This window comes from Henckelia pumila, chromosome 3, assembly GCF_033568475.1.
Source record: "Henckelia pumila isolate YLH828 chromosome 3, ASM3356847v2, whole genome shotgun sequence".
Taxonomy (NCBI): domain Eukaryota; kingdom Viridiplantae; phylum Streptophyta; class Magnoliopsida; order Lamiales; family Gesneriaceae; genus Henckelia; species Henckelia pumila.
In genome coordinates, this window is record NC_133122.1 from 197,502,002 (window position 1) to 197,518,424 (window position 16,423).

Sequence of the window (16,423 nt, forward strand, 5' to 3'; positions counted from 1 at the left end):
ATTATAGATTGTAGGGATCTGTCGAACCCTCGTCCTACCTAGGTTTCAATGTAGAAGTAACGTTTGTGATAGAATCAAACGCTTACCACTAGGACAAAGACAATAGTTATTAGTCTTGTGTTGTCTTATATCTCTTCGAGATCAGTTTTATCTTTTTTTCTACCGCTGGCAATGTCTCTAGCAGAGACAATATTATCCATCAAGATCTTGTGTCTCTATTTTATGGCTCACATAGCCAAGATCAAGTAGCACAACGTCAGCAACTTGACGTATAAGAGCTTCTCAGGAGGTCACTCATCCTAGTACTACTCTCACTCATGCACGATTAACCCAACAGTATGAAAATATGTGTGCACATACTCATATCGGTGGAAAATTAAAATTTTATTTCTTTAGTTTGTCAGTTTTAAATTTAAAATTATAATTTATCAAAGTTTGATTTTCATCCATTAATTAGGATTTTTTATTTTGATTTTTTTCCCTCTGAAGCCACTAATCCAACCGAATATTATTTCTTAATTGAACCGGATATACTCCTATTTGACTCACGTGATGAAATATAACCTTTGCTAAACACATTAAAATCCACTTATAATTAAAAAAAATAAAAGAAAATGACAACCTTTTTTCCGCTCATGATTTTGAAGTATTGAGTGGCTTGGTTTTGATCCTAAAGATAGGTTGTGTTTGGCTTTTGATCATTTTTTTCAAGTGTTAATGTGACACCAGAAAATATCACGTGTCCGACGCGACAACACCACTCTAGTAATAATAAGGACAAAAAATGTTCACTTAATTTATAAGATCAAAAACAAAATTTCAATTTACATATCAAAAAACAAAATAGCAAACTTGAAGGATCATTTTGACCATATTTATATATCCCTAAAATTTATTTCCTTAATTTCTCTTCCCCCACGGGACATAAACATGAAACGTGATACAAATTAAGCTTCAGTTGCGATATTTAAAAATAAAAAAAATCCCGGAAACGAGTCATATAAACCAAAAAAAAAAAAAAAAAAGCCTCTTCAATATAATTAAGCTAAAAGTACATGTATATATGTAACATTACAACATGAACATCTCCTAAATGTATTTTTATAACGACAAAGTACTAGGAAGATCTCACTCCTATGCTGATCTAACGCATGCATATATAGTCAGATCTTCAAGTACTTGGCCTCTCCTCTCAATATTCTAATTATATGTCGAGTGTGTATATATCAATAATATCGAATATCCAACAATAACATAATCTATGAAAAATGATTGAAGATTATCAATGAGGAGTCAAAGCAAGAGAGAGCATCGTGTTAATATCTGAATCTCCTCCCTTCATGCAAGCCTTCTGATCCTTGCTATTATTTGTACTCAGGCTTAAACTTAGTTGTAAATCTGATCCTGCACCCAACCTGTCTGTCCCCATAATTCTCTTCTCTTCCTTAATCGTCTGCAAAAACAAATTCATTGTAGCTTATTTATCATGATCATACCATATTTCGTCACAAAATCATGCACTTCTTTCATGTGTTATCTTCTTGCAATCCATTTTTCGCCAACGGGCATACAAAAACAATGGTATTGCTACAAAAGATGTCGTATAAATTAATTATATATAAGACGATACGGGGATATGAATCTTTTGAACTATATACCTCACTGATTGGGAAGGAATTATCAAGATTATGAAGTGGTAGCCTAGAGTTTTCAGACATGAAGCTTGATTTCTGCTGACAAATCCTAGTACTGCTGCTGTCAATGCAATTCCAGCGAGATTGCGGTTTGAAATTCTGCGAAACAGAACTAGGCCACATGCTAGATATGGGGATCTTTTGCTCTTTTTTAAATTGAGTTTTGAGCATCTCTTCTCTCGGAGGCCACCTTCTATCTTCAAGAAATTTGTTTGGCCTGAGTGGACCGGTTCGGTACCGTTGTTCTGTTGATGGAATACAGCTTGGAATGGGCTTATCCTGATTATTTACCTCCGAAATCATTCGACTATCATTCCTTACTTTGGGTTCTTGATTATCAGAAGACCAGCGCTGAAATCTGCACCAACAAGAATTTCATGATCAGGCTGAGTTTTAATCAAGAAAACGCATGCCTTTCTTTAATTTGTTGATATGGCATTTATATATAGTATACTCCCATTACCTGGAAGCGAGGGATTTGATTTCAAATGGATAGTAGGATTGTGAACTATGGGAAAAATTCCTCAGACGATCTCCGTGATCGGGCGAATTCTGGGAAAGAACAATGCCACCATTCTGTATTCTCAAGTGATGAAGAGGGCTGAATTTTCCGGATGTTGTTCCAGAAAGGTGGTATCTTCTTCCTGGAATACTGTAAAATCTACTTGGTTGACCTATCACTGCACATGTCACATGGAAATTAGTATATAATATTGAATATATAATAATATTCGGACTGATATATATTTTATTAGCGTTTCCAAACACTTAAAAAAAGTGATTATGAATTATTTTTTTTTACAGCTAGCGCGGAAAAATAGAAACTAATTAAGGGAATAGCAAGATATTTTATGGAAGACAATTACCTTTCCCAGATTCATCAAGTTTCTTGCCCCGATACATCTGAAATTATCCAAGTAATATTTATCAGGAGCAACGTATATGAAACCCCTTTTAAGATACATAACTAGCTAGAGCTAATATATTTTGACTTATAATTGAAGTGTTGTAATAATTAATCATACCTGTAAGTGACTTTTAACATGAGAGATGCTGAGTCCTCTCACGTTCATCAATTGAAGCACTGATTTAGGAGTGGCCCCTGGAAACACAAGGCTTGCTAATAATTCATGTTCACAAGAAAATCGATCGCATGAATTAACGCAAATAATAATTTTCGTCTTTAATAACATCTCGATTAAGAATGTTAGCATTTCTCTTCGTTTTAATTAATCAAATTGTTTATCCAAATCAGCCTGTGTAATGGTCTTCTAATTAACCTTATTTTAATTTATACATCTAAGTGATGCTGGAAGATTGAAAACCTTATTATATTTATCAAAATTTTAAAAATTTTGTTAAGAAAAAACTGATAAATGATTCATAGAAGTTCTATCAAACACTACCTTAGTAATGACAATATATATGTGCTCCACGAATAGCTTAACTAGTTTCACGAAAGCGATTAAAGCCTACACTTTATCACTATAAATTTAAGTAATCACCAAAAAACTCATGTTAGGGCAACTAAGCACATAAAACTTACTTTCCTGCCCTCCAAGCCTCTCTATAGCATGAATGAATGAGAGATGAAGATCGGGAGTCCACCGTAGTCTAGGCATTTTGGATCGAATATACTGCCTAACCGAACTCTTCTTCTCATCCCCTTCTGCTGATTTCAAGCTATCTTCATGTTTCATCTCTTCACCGTTGCTGGAAAACTCGATACCTAGATCGTCGAGGGTGTTGCTTCCGGCTTCTTCATTTAAATCGATGGACGAAATATTTTCCGATGAATCAGATGATAATGTGTTTTGTTCCATTTCCATAGTATCATCTCTTGATCCCGTGCTCATCTTTTCATCATCATCCATTAATGCCTTTGCTTATTGCTTACTCCTAGAAAGTGATGATCAATATAGAAATTTTATTGTCACTTTAGTTTGCTAAAATAATTTGATCATGTAAGCATCAGAAAAGAAAAGGGTTTACACCATGTACATATATATTGCAAAATAATAGAAGTATATATATATATCCATTAAAATTCAAGATTTAAAAGAAAAAAATAATGCTTTATGCATGGGCCGGGGCAATATTTATGTTTCACTTTTCTTCTGGGGACGCCATAAGTAGCAAGAATGTAACTAAATATACACATACATGTGTATATATGTAACATACACATGCTATCGTTAATATATAATAACTAATACAGATACACATTATTAATTTCAACTGCTGGGTTGTGGGATTTTAGTGTTGATGCATCCTAACCGTATAAATTAACTACTGAAGGCACATGATTAATTTGGTGCTCATATATATATTTGTAATTCTTTATATCAAGGTTTCAATTTAAGGAATTTAAAATTGGAAAATGATATTGCCATGTATATATGAAGTTCAATTAATTGTCATCATTGAAAGCTTAAATTTTAATTAATAAAGAATAAAGAAAAAAACAAATGAAAATTCAATATTGATAAAAAATTAAATGATTGATGCTATGTATTTTTTTGGGAAAGAAAAAAAAAAAAAGAGAAGCTTAATTTACCCGCAGAAAATGATTAACCAAATCTATATTAATTAAATTAAACACATATCCAAGTGGATCATCTTGCCAACTTAAACTGCATGTATAGAATCTTGATCCTCCATTTTGTTGAAAAAAATAAAACTTAGTAAGATCTTATAAAGAGTGGCATATATATATATATATATATATATCCAAGTGTAGCCACACATAATAAACCCTAAAAAAGATGAATAAAAAAAATTTGTACCTGGAAGAAAGTAGACATGCAACTATCATATAAAAAACTGAACCTAAAAGATCCGATCCTTGATAAAAACTTTAGCTCGTCTGGTTATATTGAAGTTCGATCGGATTCAATATTTGCCGGTATAGAACATCAAACAAAAGCGAAATTAAAAACATGTTTCAAATTTCAAGATGCTACGGTACTTCATTTAAAATTTAGTTAAAAGGAAAAAAAACAGAGAAGTCAAGGGGTGCCGGGGAAATGATCGACGCGAGATTCAAAACTAGAAAATTAAAAAAATGAAGAAAATAAATAGTTATGATCTGGATCATAAAGAAGTGATGGCTTAGATCACGGGAAAAAAAATACATTTCAAAGCCCTTGATCATCAAAGTCATGTATATATACATGCTAGAGTACCGGACGATTTCCGGTCATCATCGTCTCTCACCTTGCATCGTCGATACCTGCCGATGGAGTTGTAAACATGGCCATCAAGTCTGCGATGGAGAAAACGGGAGGATCGATAAAAAAAAAAAAAAAAAAAGCCTAGCTATAAGGGAATTAAGATGATGATGATGAGGAGGAGGAGGAAGAAAAGAAAAGAAAGCTCTTTGTCTTAAATATTACTATGTGTTGATTGATTTTGAGAGGTATTTTTTTTTCATTCATTCAACAAAGGAATTAAATTCCAAGGCGATTATTCGTCAGGATCAGATTTTTACCAAGACTTTCATGCAGTTGGTTGCAGTTTCTTAATGAGAAAATATAGAAATTCAAGGCGGTCGGGCAATCCACTTGTTCTTTTTCGTAATAATGCAATAATTCTTGAATTATACGTACAGATGAGCCCCGGCCCCATCCCCCCTTCATTTTCATGTGACTTCCCAAACTTTTCCTCTCTCTTTTTCCCCCCTTTAAAAACCCTTTTCCTTTGACAGTTGTCCCCGTGAAATTTGTACGCCCACGACTGGAGCGTAGAGATATTAACATGTCAGTTCAACACATACGGCGGGTCTGGGGTCTGACACCGTTTTAAGAAATGGACTTGGACCTGATTCAATCTCAAAAGCGAACTCAAGGAGTTGTCCAAGATCATATATTGAACTCACAAGATATATTTACCCAACCAATGTGAGACACAAATTAAAACACCAACAAAAACTAAACTTTTTTAGCCAAAAATTGGATCTAATTTGATGCTTTTCTAAATGTAGGTAACTTTTTTTTTTTAAAAAAAAAAAAGGCAAATTTTGGCCTGCAGGTTTCTCAGAATTTGTTTATGTTGGTCATGTCACTCTTTTTTATATTTTTTTTTATCTTAATTAAATTAATTATATAGTTTGACCTCTGTAACAGACTCTTCCAATTCTTAATTCATGCGTGATTAAAAAAAAGTTGTCCTTTGGCCATTATATTCCCTGAAATAATATTGAAAAAAGGCTCCTCTCGAACAACTTATACCACCTAAACAAAGACTTTCTTAGTTCATAATAAATTAATGGGAGACTCGAGAATTTAGTTGTTGGGAAATGAAACGATTTTATAAATAGATGTTTAAATTTAAAATTTACATTAATTTAAAAGCATTATTCTTTCATTAATGGGTTGTGCTTATCGTTTTTATTTGGATCATGTTGCGTTAATTTGATATGATGAGTTAGATTATCCATCCGATCCCCATTATTTGTTTGATTTATTTATCATGTGCTTATTGAAATGTTGTTAATTCGTGTTCAATTAGGCGGGCGGTTGGGCGGACCATCAAAGAGATTAATTTATTAGTTCGAATATAAAGATAAATCCAGTCATTAAGTTCTGCAAGGACAAATAATAAACGTAAAAAAATTCTCAATATAATGTCACTCTGAGTATCGAGGTTATGAGTGTGTTTGGTTATAGAAGCGAGCTAAAAAAATACCTTTTTTAAAAAAAAAATATTTTTCTTAAAAAATGAAGTGTTTGGTTAGAAAAGTTGTTTTTAAAAAAGCACTTAAAAAGTGCTTTTTCAAAAGCTAGAGTTTTTGGTTTTTTGGCTTCTGCTTCTACTTCCACTTAAAAATTTAAATAAAAGCATTTTTCGACATTTATCTAAACATCAAAACTACTTTTGCTTTTTTAATAAAAACACTTAAAAAAAGCTGAGCTTATTTAAGCGTTTTTTAAGTTACAGATTTTGTATCCAAACTGACCCTATATTTGGATTGATGGATTTTATTTGGACAAAGAGATTTGATTTTGGGAAGAATTTGAGGGAGGGATGAATAATTCGGGTGTGTCATTTGGAAATTTAACACTATTACTATTTACTATTCAAACGTTGAAATTGCATAAAATATATGTAGTTGTATTTGAAATCCACTTGAATTTTATTCATTCCAACGAATCAAATAATTTGGAATCAATTTATTTGAAATAAATTATATGAAATTCATAGATCCAAACATAATATAATAGAATTTTTGGCGTTAAATAGGAGTGCGGATCATTGCTGACAGACTTTGATAATAAATAGATTAAAAAAAAAGTCAAATTTGGTGGGAATTTTTGCATGATGATGAGCAATCTTGTCCTTGACCATTGGGAACTTTCTTTACACAATACATTTTAAAATTATTTAAGTTACTAATCGTACGTTGTTAACAAATTATGTAGTTAATTTTAGATTTTACTAATAATGAGTTCTTATATATAATAATTTCTTTGAATGAAAAAATTGATAGTTTGTCACTTTGTCAAGATGCTAAAATAACCAAAATAGTTACTCTAAAGAATTGATGCAATATTTTATAATATACTAATATGGATATATATAAATACATATATAGAGGATTATAAAACACAATATCAACGTTGAAATCCGAGGTCAGTTGAGCCCCGTTAAGATATTTTTTTTGATCATGCTATATGTGCAAATGAGATTACAAGTTAAATTATAAAATACATTTGAATTACAAAATTATCCTCAATGTAATTTTGAAAGATTTTTTTCAAATATAAAATGTAGGGATACTTTTGTAATTTCAAATGCATTTTGTAACCCTCATTGTACATATAACATTTTTTATTTTTTATGGGAAAATTTATCGTATACTATGAGTAAAATTTTGGTATACACTGATATTTCATTTGATACATATAGTCATTCCGTTTGTGTGACTTACATATACTGATGGATTTTTAGTTTTTTTTTTTTAATTTGTACGATCAAAATCAATGCTACAATATTACCTAATTACGTCGTATATTTCCTTTAAATTGCTAAACATGACTTCCATGCTATATTAACATACCAGCAGCAAAGTACACGTATTATGTGTGATATAATACAGAAATATTTTGTGTGTGTCGTCCATGTACATATAGTATATTTCATTATAATTAATATTCTTTGCTTCCCACTACTACAAGATGACTGGTGATCAAGAAAAGAATATGGTCAAAGAGTTGGAAAATTGAGGTTATCTTTAAATATTAGTTTTGTCTCTGTATTATTCGTTTTACTGAACAACACTGCAATAGTATGAGTATTTTTTTACAAATATTAAAATGATTAAAAAACGATTATAATGTGACCATCTAACATTATAATATTATATATATATATATATATATATATATATATATAAAATTTCGAAGTTCGGTTAAAAAATGTCCAATTAAGAAATTTAATTAATTCATGTTAATATTTTCTTTTTCTTTGGAAAGAAGAGCTGTATGTATATTTTCAAAGAAGTAGGTGGCATGCATAAAAGGACACCCGCAACTGGCTCTACATATATAAATTGCTATAAATATGTTCATATTCACATAACCATGGATTTAATATACTGAATTTTCGGATGGCACCGCAGAGAATTTTATTTTAATGAGAATTTTTTTTGTACAATATGACTATGGGACTTGAGCCACTAATTAGTTTTAAATTAAAATGATAACATATTTTAGATAGCAAATGAGAAATGCGAAACCCTACCAGAATATATAAACAAAATAATTTCTTGTCTTCTATTTTGCATGGATAGTTGACATTCGCTGGATTGAGGTCATCGGATTCTTTCAAGGAATTTTTTTTTTTTTACAGAATATTATTTATTTGTTCTCACCCAAGATGTTGACGTGCAACCTAGCTAACAAGCACATATATAAACAATATAATAATAAAGTTCTCATGCAATTCATTAATTATAGGAGATAACTAGAATGAGTCAATGACCATCTTCAACTAGAGATATATAAATCTAAACTATTAAATCTACAAATATTTTGCATGTACATATAGCTAGACACACACAAATATATATATAAAAAAATCAGATAAAGTTTCATACCTTTTAATCAAAATTTTATAATTAATAATTAATGTGAAACTTATATAGGAAGATAAATCTTTCATATTATGGAAATAAAATCTTCAAAAAAATAATTATTGTAATTGAATGTTTCTGTTAGGATCAAACGCTTACCACTAAGCTAAAAGTTATAGTTGTTAGCCAAGACGCAACTTTATTTCCATATACTTATGACAGCATAGATGAGTCGGGTTTTTGAACACATGAGTCTAGGGAGTAGCGTGTCTTACTACTGGTGTTGTCTTATATCCCTTCAATATCAGTCTTATCATTTTTCTATCGTCGGCTCTGTCCTCAATAGAGACAATATTACCCGTTAAGATCCGATGTCTCTTTATTACGGCCCACCTAGGAAACCAGATCAGGCAGCGCAATGTCAGCAACTTGACGCATTAGAGCTTTTTCCAGGAGGTCACCCATCCTAGCTAGTACTACTCTCACCTATACACGCTTAGCTCACGGTTTCTAAAAATATATATTATTCATTTAATAAAAATAATTTAAAATTTTACAGTCACGCTTTGCGCGCCATTGAAAATTTGAAAAAAAAAATTACAAAAGTAATGGTGTAAATTGACCTATTTTGGTCTTGGCTACTTTGAGAAGTTAAAATTTTTTCTTAGTCTGATCAATTTGTTGGTTAATGTGGAGTTAAGTAAGCACATCAGCAATATCCACCCTCATATTATACATATTCGATGTTATATTAGCATTATCTCATACTAGCAATATTCGACGTCGTATCAGCATGGGCGGAGGGTGTTTTATGGGCAATAGTGGGATATTGTTCGGCAGGATTTGGATCAGAATCAAACTTTAGCAGCCCGAGTAAATGTGTGAAGGGTAGCAATTTAATATTCTTCAAAATTGCAGCTCCAATTTGTGAAGAGGTGGAGATATTGTTTAAAGATTAAAACCACTAGCTAATAGATTCAGAAAGCTAGCTAGTAAAGGCTTTGACAAAGATTATATCTATTAAAATTGATATTACTCTTCAAATAAGTAATATGAAAAATTGATTTTTTGGTTCTGTATGTTTGTCACTTTACGATTTCAGTTCTTTATATTTTCAGATTTCAGTTTTAGTCCGCTATCTTTATTTTTTTTTGGCAATTTTAGTCCTTTTCTGACGTGATGCTGACGTGACACCAATTCAGTGTTGATGTGGAGCTGACGTGTACAGTGCTAGGTAAGCATTTTCGAATAAAAATGATCGAAATTGCCAAAATTCGGAACATGCAGGACTAAAACTGAAATATAAAAATATAGAGGACCAAAATCGCAAAGTAACAAGCATACATGACCAAATTTGCAGTTTTCCTAAGTAATAAGAATGAAATCTTTAAGAATTTTATGATTCAATAAAATGGATGAATTGGAGATAAATAGTTGTGAAATTTTTCAAATAATTAATTGAAAGAACTTAAGAGAGTATCGGTATGCTCTCTGTAAATTTATAGAGACATTGAAAATTAAACAAATGTTTGAATTCCTTTACGAATAGAGAAAATTAAGAATTTGGAATTTTATCTGATGGAAAAATGAGAAAAATAAAATATGTGGGATAGATCTCAGAAAGGAAAAATTAATTATATCGTTAAAAATATTTTACCCACCTGCCTAAAAAATTCTGACTACGCCCCTGCGTGTCAGCACTAAAAAAAGCTAAAAAATTTGTTCTAAGTAATTAGTTTTTTTTTTTTTTGGTATTGTTTGAGTTTTTGAAGTTAAATCAGTATTGTGTCTTTTGAATAGAACCGAACTAACTTATCTACCCCTCCATCTATTAGAAAAATTAACTCTCGAGAGAATGTTCAAGTTGGTAGAGTATGAGCGTTTGTCCAGAGTTAAAGAGTTTGATTCCCCTACCAACACTCTTAGAACAGTCTGACGCACAGAGCTTGCCTAGTGCGGTTTATCTGACTAGCATGATTTGCAGGTTATTGCATTAGTCCGGAGATTTACCACCCGGTGTGCATCGAAAGGTAGCGGCTGCGGGTTCATGTCATAAAAAAATAAAAATTGCATTTTTAGCCATGTACGTAATTTGAACTTTTGCTATTTTTTATAATCCTGTAACTTGTATTTTTTTTTATTTTTAATCATATTATTATGATTTTCATTTTTAGTCATGTAACTTCCATATATTTTTCATTTTCTTGTCTTTTTTTGACCGGCAGATACGATGTACTTAGGTGAAAAGAATACCAAAAATGAAATACACACACAATTTGCCGCACTGAAAATGAAAATTCAATGTAACAAGAACAAAAATAGAAAAAAAAATTAAAATAACAAGACTAAAAATGAAAATCATGATTAACAGAGACAAAAGTTTGAAAAGTGAAAATTACTGGACCAAAATATATATTTTTTTCCAAATCTATCCTTGTAAATTAAATACACAAGATGTTTGCATTATTGCAAATGTTAAATAAAATCTCTTAAAGAGTGATAGATTTGGAAAAAAATGTATATGCATGCATAAAATATTAAATAAAATCTCTTAACATTGATAGAATTGGGGTAAATAAATAGCTACGGTCTTCTTGTATTTTCTAAAATTATTCCAGCCTAGACGTACCTTTTTTATCTGTATATTTATTTATTATTAATTAATTTTGAATGAAGTACCGTTTTAATTTTGGTCCCCTCCTATTCGCACTAGTTCACTTATGATGTATAAATTGCAAACAGCGAGCTCTCGTTTATTATCTGGCCTAGATGATGTGTACTGTTTCGGTTATATATGTTTATTTAAGTGGATAGGATTGTGAAAATATAATAAAATATATTTTATGCAATCTTTCTAATTATGTTGAACGCAAATATAGAAATGTTGAGTACTGCTAACAAAATTAGAATTTTAGATACCTATATTTAATATTCTTGCATTTGTATGATTTTATTAAAATTTCATTATTACATGTATCTTTTAGTTTTTTGTTGTTACGTATATATTGATATTGTTTATTGTAGGATTGAACATTTTTCCAAAATCTATTTAGTTATAATGGTGCAATTTCAATCTTTTTAATTATACAACAACTCAAGTGTAGCATGAACAAGTATTGCCCAACAACAATTCACATAGCTCCCAATAATTGTACTTCTTCCAATCTATCATAATCAAAAACATGACATTATCTCTGATACGAGTTACTAAAATTTATAAGGAGTGGTAATAATGAAATTCAAAACATTTACATCACACAGTTTAAAAATAATTATTAATCTTTATTCCTTTAAAATAGGATAAGAAATTTAAAAATAATGAAGTATTCTTGGTAAGATAAAGAAGGTTTCACATATATCAAATATTTTCTGTAGGCCTCTCTTTCTTGACAGTAATAATAGATGATAAAAATGGGCATCAACAGCAGGATGAATTAGTATGAACTTAATTTTTTTTTAGAGAGACATTTAAATTTGACTTGGAACAAATTCAAAATATAATTGGTTTAAGATTAGTCTCCCTTTAATATTTTTTAAAGCCCTTGAGTTATTTGGATACAAGCTGGGAGCTGAGAATGTTGAAATACAAGTTGATAATAGCATATACAAGATTTTTTTTTTTAAAAAAAAAAAAGGTAAAAGAAAAAAAATTAGCATGTATGTGCTGATTACATTATTTTGTGATTCTACATGCATTTGAATTATTTTGGATGAAATGTACAAGAAAGCATCACATTTTCACAAATGTACAAATAGCTTACTAAAATTTCATGAATTGTCCAGTCAGGCAATCATTGTCTAGAAATTTAATTTTAGTAAATTATTATTGTTGACCGTGGGAACAGGCTCGTAGTCAAACAATTGATAAAATACATATACTCAACTCAATAATCTATTTTTATAGGGTAAGATCTCTATTAAATGTTTACTCTAGGCCTTGTAAATGCCTCGTCAAAAGTCTATATATCTATATATTGTGATTACCAGATTCAAAAAAAAAAAAAAATTGTGATTACCAAGCTATACTTATAATATTACGCAAACTGTTGTCGCAGTCTAAAAATAATTTATTTCATAATATATCGGTAAATAGTTAATTATAAAAAATATTTTGCAAAATAAATACAGATATCTATAAACCAAAACTTATATATATGAAAATTGTCTGGAATTAATCCATTGGTAAAGAAAACATCGAATATAAAAAATGTATAAACAGGAGAGGCAGTAGATTAACAAACAAAATTTGAATTGCTCACATCAAGTATGAGATAATTTATGCATCGATAACAGTAATTAGACTTCAACTAACAACGTATTAATTAAAATAACAATAAAAAATTAATACATAAAATATTTTACGGATTCATTTTTAATTATATATTATTAATCATCCTAAAAATATTACTAATAATGATTGTAACAAAATATTTACTAATTCATTTTAGAGTAGGAATCATGTAATATGATCTCACATATTTATTTATGAGGTGAGTTGACCTGATCCATGACCAATTATTGACCATATATAGAGTCAATAGTAATATTTGACATAAAAAATAATATTTTGACATAAAAAATAATTTTTCATGGGTCGGGTCGAGTAAAAGATTTATCTCACAAAATTAACAAGTGAGACAGTCCCACAAAAATTTGTGTGTCTATTTTAATCTAATATCAATCAACATATTATATATATATATATATAAATTTTCAGCTGTCCAACAATTCCTTCCCACTTCATGTCCGACCACTAAAACCCGGTGGTGGGTTTTAGTTGTTTTTGTTTTTGATTTTTTGCACCACTAAAACCCACCACCGAATTTTAGTGGTCGAGGATGAAGTGGAAAGAAATTTGTTGGACAACTGAAAACTTCTATATATATACTATATTATTAAGTGTGCGTGAATTATAAAAATTGCTTTTGGTGTCATGGTCATTTTTTAAAATTTTTCCATTATACTCCCAAACCCCACACTAACAAAAAATCTTTTCATTTCCCATTTTCTTCCACTTTCTAATCAGTATTTTTTTTCTAACCTACTTCCTCCTCTTCCATTTTTTTTTGTCAAACTCAAATTTTTCTTTGCAGGCACCTTTATCAAATTGGAGTCTTTACCAATTATATTATATATTTACGAGACACGTATCGCGTGTGCCATAGTGGCTTGTATATATAAAACCCAGTTGAGGGAGAAAAGAGGAACACACATTTCGACGGTGTTTTTAAAAATATTTTAAGAAAACCATAAAGAATACAATTTTTTATATCACAAAATTACAAATAAAAGAAATTTATGTTGATGGTCTCTATAAATTCATGATCTTGTGCTCAAATTTCAGTTTAAAAAAATATTTTTTTAAAAAAAATACTTGTAATAATAATGTAAAATTAAAAAATAATAAAAACATATGTACTATGATAAGTTTATTAGGGGTATATATGTCAACTTCTAATTTTATACCTTAAACAAAAAAGTAGAAGCTACAAAAACATCAAATTTTAGCTTTTTGTTTTTGGGTAAAAGTTGTAGAAGCTAAAACAGAATTTGACATTTACAAACACTTAAAAGCACTTTTATACAGGTAGAAGCTAAGAAGCACTTTGTAGAAGCTCTACCAAATACTCCCTAAGTCGATCGAATAAAAAATTTCAGTTTGCTATTAGGTTTTTTTTTGTTTATTTGAAAAATAAAATTTCGGTTTGTGGTGATGTTTCTCCCTAGTAAACAATTAAAATAAGTATTTTTGAATATAACGACACAAAATTTGTTAGAATATAATATAGCAAATGACTAACCTATATCGGATGCATAATGATGAAGAGCATCAATTACTTTAGCTATGAAAATACTGAAAAGTAACTACTGATCCTAATTTATTTATTTATTTATTTTTTTTTTATCAAAATCAAGATCATACGTTTGATTCTATTAGTTGCGCGAATAGCGATGTATTGTAATTACTATGAGATGACTTTTAGATAATAATAATTGTCGATGTTAGCGTCACAATATATATTTTATAAAAGATTTGAGTTATACCATTACCATTATCATAAACTACAAATTTAATTAAATGACAGATATTGGATTCTACAATTTTTTTTGTTTTGATCCAGCATTTGACTTATTCATCAATATGAGAATTATTATTATTATTTTTTCTTATTAGAATCTAATATCCCTTACTTTTGGAGATACATGTGGTTTTCCTTATTCAGTTGGATATCTCTGAATCTTATAGGTTGTTATTTTATTGGCTTAGATTCGAGCCCATGTGACGATTTTCCCATTGTAGTCCTCTTTAATTTTTAAAAAAATAATGCTAGAGGTATAATATATATCGTGTACAGCGATATTTACAATAAATATATCGTGAGATTTTGTTATTATATCGCGATATTTTACATTCAATTTATCATGAGATTTTGATAAATGAAATTTTTGTATTGAATTTTTTCTGTTGTACAAATTGATGTACAAATTTGGTTGTACATGTAGCATTGCTCTTTTTAAAAATACAAAAACTATTACAAGGCAGTCTCATAAGTCAAATTTATTATATAAATTTTCGATCCAATTCATGAAAAAATATTCTTTTAATATCTAAAGTGTTATTTTTGAAATATCGATTTTTTTTTTACAGTTATGTTATGAAGAAATATTGTGTAATATATGTTGATTTGAGTGAAGTTATTCAACTCATGAAATTTTTTTTTTATTATTTTTCATTACAAATATGACCCAATTTGACTCATCTCATAAATCCATGAGACTTCTGTGTATGAGACCTACTCATTTAAATAATGTTGATCATTCTCCAAGTGAAAATTATTTTCACTCATCTAAAATAGCCTTGAACTGGGAACAGTGAACACCTTGAGATTTTGAGAACTAAGGGTATGTTTGATTAGTGCTTATTTCCCCATCTTTAAAATGAGAAAAAAACGATGTATTTTTGCATCTCAAATCATGTTACATGATTACAAAAATACATATTATTGTAATATAATATATTATATTTTACAATATTTAATCATTCGTACAACTTTTTTAAAAATCAAGTGCCAGATAAAATAATTTACACAGTTAGATAACTTTGATAATTATTTCCTCTTTTTTTTTCCTTTCAAATTTTCAAACAACTCATGTTTTTTAAAAAAAACCTGGAAAATGCTAAAAGCAAAACCAAATATGCCCTGATTTTCAGGAATATATTTTCCCCTTATAAAAACCGGCATATTGGGTTATGGCCTTATGGGCATATCTGTCTAATAGACAACAGATTACAGCCCAAATAAAAACCATGTCATTAGCCCAAATAGATTTATCCAAGCCCAACATATTCATTTATCTGAAGTTAAACTGATCCAATATAATGACACCACCTAAATTTATTTAAATTAGAAATTTGTTAGATTTAGCGGAGTACACTCTCAAATAATAATATTTTTTAATAGAAGTAGATATCTTGTGAGAAATTTTCATAAATATATATTTGTGAAATTGTTCGACTTGATCCATATTTAATGTGAAAAATAATATTATTCGTGTAAAAAATAATGCTTTTTAATTATCATGTTGGACAAAAAATCTGTCAAAAAAAATTGATTTCCACTCAGAGCCACTTAACTATAATGTTTCTTTCAATTCG

At 29.5% G+C, this 16,423-nt stretch overlaps 1 protein-coding gene across 1 annotated transcript; it reads right to left on the reverse strand.

The window, feature by feature from the left end:
* Positions 1 to 1,035: 1,035 nt before the first annotated feature.
* LOC140892888 (uncharacterized) lies at positions 1,036 to 5,024 on the reverse strand. The gene is made up of 7 exons (XM_073301922.1): positions 4,911 to 5,024; positions 3,241 to 3,593; positions 2,720 to 2,796; positions 2,561 to 2,597; positions 2,158 to 2,374; positions 1,659 to 2,052; positions 1,036 to 1,453 (listed from the first exon to the last, which is right to left on the reverse strand). The coding sequence occupies exons 2-7, from the start codon at positions 3,566 to 3,568 to the stop codon at positions 1,283 to 1,285; spliced, it is 1,224 nt and encodes a 407-aa protein (XP_073158023.1). The 5' UTR covers positions 3,569 to 3,593; positions 4,911 to 5,024; the 3' UTR covers positions 1,036 to 1,282.
* Between the last annotated feature and the right edge of the window lie 11,399 nt (positions 5,025 to 16,423).

Excerpts from the sequence above, each read along its gene's own strand:
- LOC140892888 (XM_073301922.1), bottom strand. The coding sequence starts at position 3,568 with ATGGATGATGATGAAAAGATGAGCACGGGATCAAGAGATGATACTATG. Across the intron at positions 2,375-2,560 it reads ACTTGATGAATCTGGGAAAG|TGATAGGTCAACCAAGTAGA; the intron begins GTAATTGTCTTC and ends TGACATGTGCAG. Across the intron at positions 1,454-1,658 it reads ATTCCTTCCCAATCAGTGAG|ACGATTAAGGAAGAGAAGAG; the intron begins GTATATAGTTCA and ends TTGTTTTTGCAG.